General features: G+C 39.5%; 1 protein-coding gene across 1 annotated transcript in view; it reads right to left on the minus strand.

Moving 5' to 3' along the window:
* The window catches only part of LOC104627562 (contactin-5), a gene marked incomplete at both ends in the record, with an annotated part of 50661 nt that extends 48799 nt beyond the window's left edge, over window positions 1-1862 (minus strand). Inside the window, one exon of the mRNA XM_010295864.1 lies at window positions 1742-1862. Within this exon, the coding sequence (XP_010294166.1) occupies window positions 1742-1862 (121 nt within the window). The remainder of the gene's footprint in view (window positions 1-1741) is intronic.
* Between the last annotated feature and the right edge of the window lie 264 nt (window positions 1863-2126).

Here is a 2126-nt window from a genome sequence, read left to right on the forward strand (position 1 = left end):
ATAAAATATAATATACATACATGATGTATAATATTATAATACATAATATAAATAACAAGTAGAATAATCAAAATATAAATAAATTCCATTATAAAGCAGTCATAGTTTTCATTTCATCAGCAAGGTGGCATGGTAATGAGCCATCCACCTGCATACATTGTGATACTGCTTACAACGTCCTTTTTTTTTCCATCTCAAACCTCTTCCTCAAAGAAGCATTTATTTTCTACATCAAATTCAATAAACAACTCATTTATATAACTGGTATTCTTAAAAAATAATTTTGTAGCCAGTCTGAAGCGTCCTAGATAATAATAAGCTAAGAGATTTCTGTCACTAATAAGTTCAATGGCATTAAAGTTGAGATCGCTTTCCCTATCCACAGAGCCTCCAGCTCCTGTCTGAGAGAGGTAAAGGTAACACATAAGGTCTTGCGTAGCCCACAAGGATGAATCAGATGTCATAAGGCAGCTAAAATGGCATTAAATGTCTGTGTTGAGGCAACTGAATACCACCATCCCAACAGGGCCATAGCTCATAGAAATCTGATGGTCTTCAAAGTGACTTTTATGGAAATATTTAACAGCTACTTTCATCAAAATGTGAAGAGCCCTGCAGTCAGCCAGAAACATTCTTTATCATTTAAAGCATCTGTTTGTCCTAAAAGAGATGGATATCAACATATCAAATCTAAAGATATGGTGGTGGCATGTGGTAGAATAAGTATTTCTGAAAGATTATAATCTCTAAATAGTTTTGATTTTTTTTTTTTGTCTAGAATTTTTGAAATGTTAATAAAATATCTACCTTGATTTATTCTTTCAAAAAATGTATAATCCACACTAAGGCTACCCAGCTGTGCTACCTAGCTACCTCCATCTGTCTTGACATTGCAGGACCCGCTAGTTTTAATGCCAGTAAGTGGACTGTAAGTCCTCAAATCCCACCGGGCACTGAACACACACGTGCATGCGCGCACACGCACACGTAGTGCAGAATACAGAAATACTCTGCTGCACGGGATGCACATGTGGTGCTAATGCCCCGCTTGACTGTAAGGTAGCTGGTGCCCTAGATGTGATCTGGGGTCCTGCAGGACAGTGACTCTGTGCTCCTGTGCATTATCAGGAATGTTAAATAGCAGGTAAAGCCACTCAACAGATTACAGGACTGGGTCTAAAGATGCAGTCAAAATGTGGCGGTGACAATTCTGTGTGTGAAAAAAACCAAATTCCTGTCATATTAGGAGGCTTTTCATTCACTGTTCATATGTGTCATTTTACAAAATGCTGCATGGACCTTCCTGTTAAGAAGTGAATGAATTTTCCTAAACCGTTAAACTTGAGAGAATGGCTTGACCGTAAGATGAAATGTAAAACATATCATAAAAAAGCACAGAACTCATCATATCTACTTTACACAGGCCTGAATTAGCTAATTCAATTAGCCTGAATACTAATTGTCTAGTTTTAAGTGATCTGATACACCTTTTGTGCTATTACCTCTCTTAAGACTGTATGTCCATTAACCAACTGCCTTTTGTTTCTCATTGCCATGCCTGCAGGGCAGTTCATGGTGAAGCTGCTTTCAAAGACACTAAGTTAATCACAAACCTTTTCAACATTATAGCATCCGAAGAGTAATGCACAGCACGGGTGTCCCTGGAGCCCACATATTTAAATGCCCTGGCACAATGGTTGCTGCTGGTTGTGTTTTCAGGTGGGACCACGAGCGTACTCACCCCTCACGAGCAGCTCCGTCTCATCTGACACGGCGTCCGCCGCGGTCTGGACCCTGCAGCCGTACCTCCCGGCGTGCATCAGGAGGATGTTCCTGATCATTAAATCTGCAGAGGACGCTTGCTGAAACAGGGGTAAAGTGCCGGTTTAAAATTCAGTAACTCTGTGTCTGAGGTAGTTCACGAGGGCGTTTCGTACAGTGTGAGAAACTCATGGTCGCAGCTTTCATCTGACAACATTTATCTGCCCTAACACCCTCTTTTGAGGATTATCAGAACATTGCATTTATATAATTATTAATAGGGATTAAAGAAGAGGATTTCAGTTTTTTAATAACTTTGACTTTGCTTAAAGCACACTGGGCATATTTGCATACCCAAAGAAAAT

Source organism: Phaethon lepturus, unplaced genomic scaffold (assembly GCF_000687285.1).
Source record: "Phaethon lepturus isolate BGI_N335 unplaced genomic scaffold, ASM68728v1 scaffold13701, whole genome shotgun sequence".
In the NCBI taxonomy this organism is placed as follows: Eukaryota; Metazoa; Chordata; class Aves; order Phaethontiformes; family Phaethontidae; genus Phaethon; species Phaethon lepturus.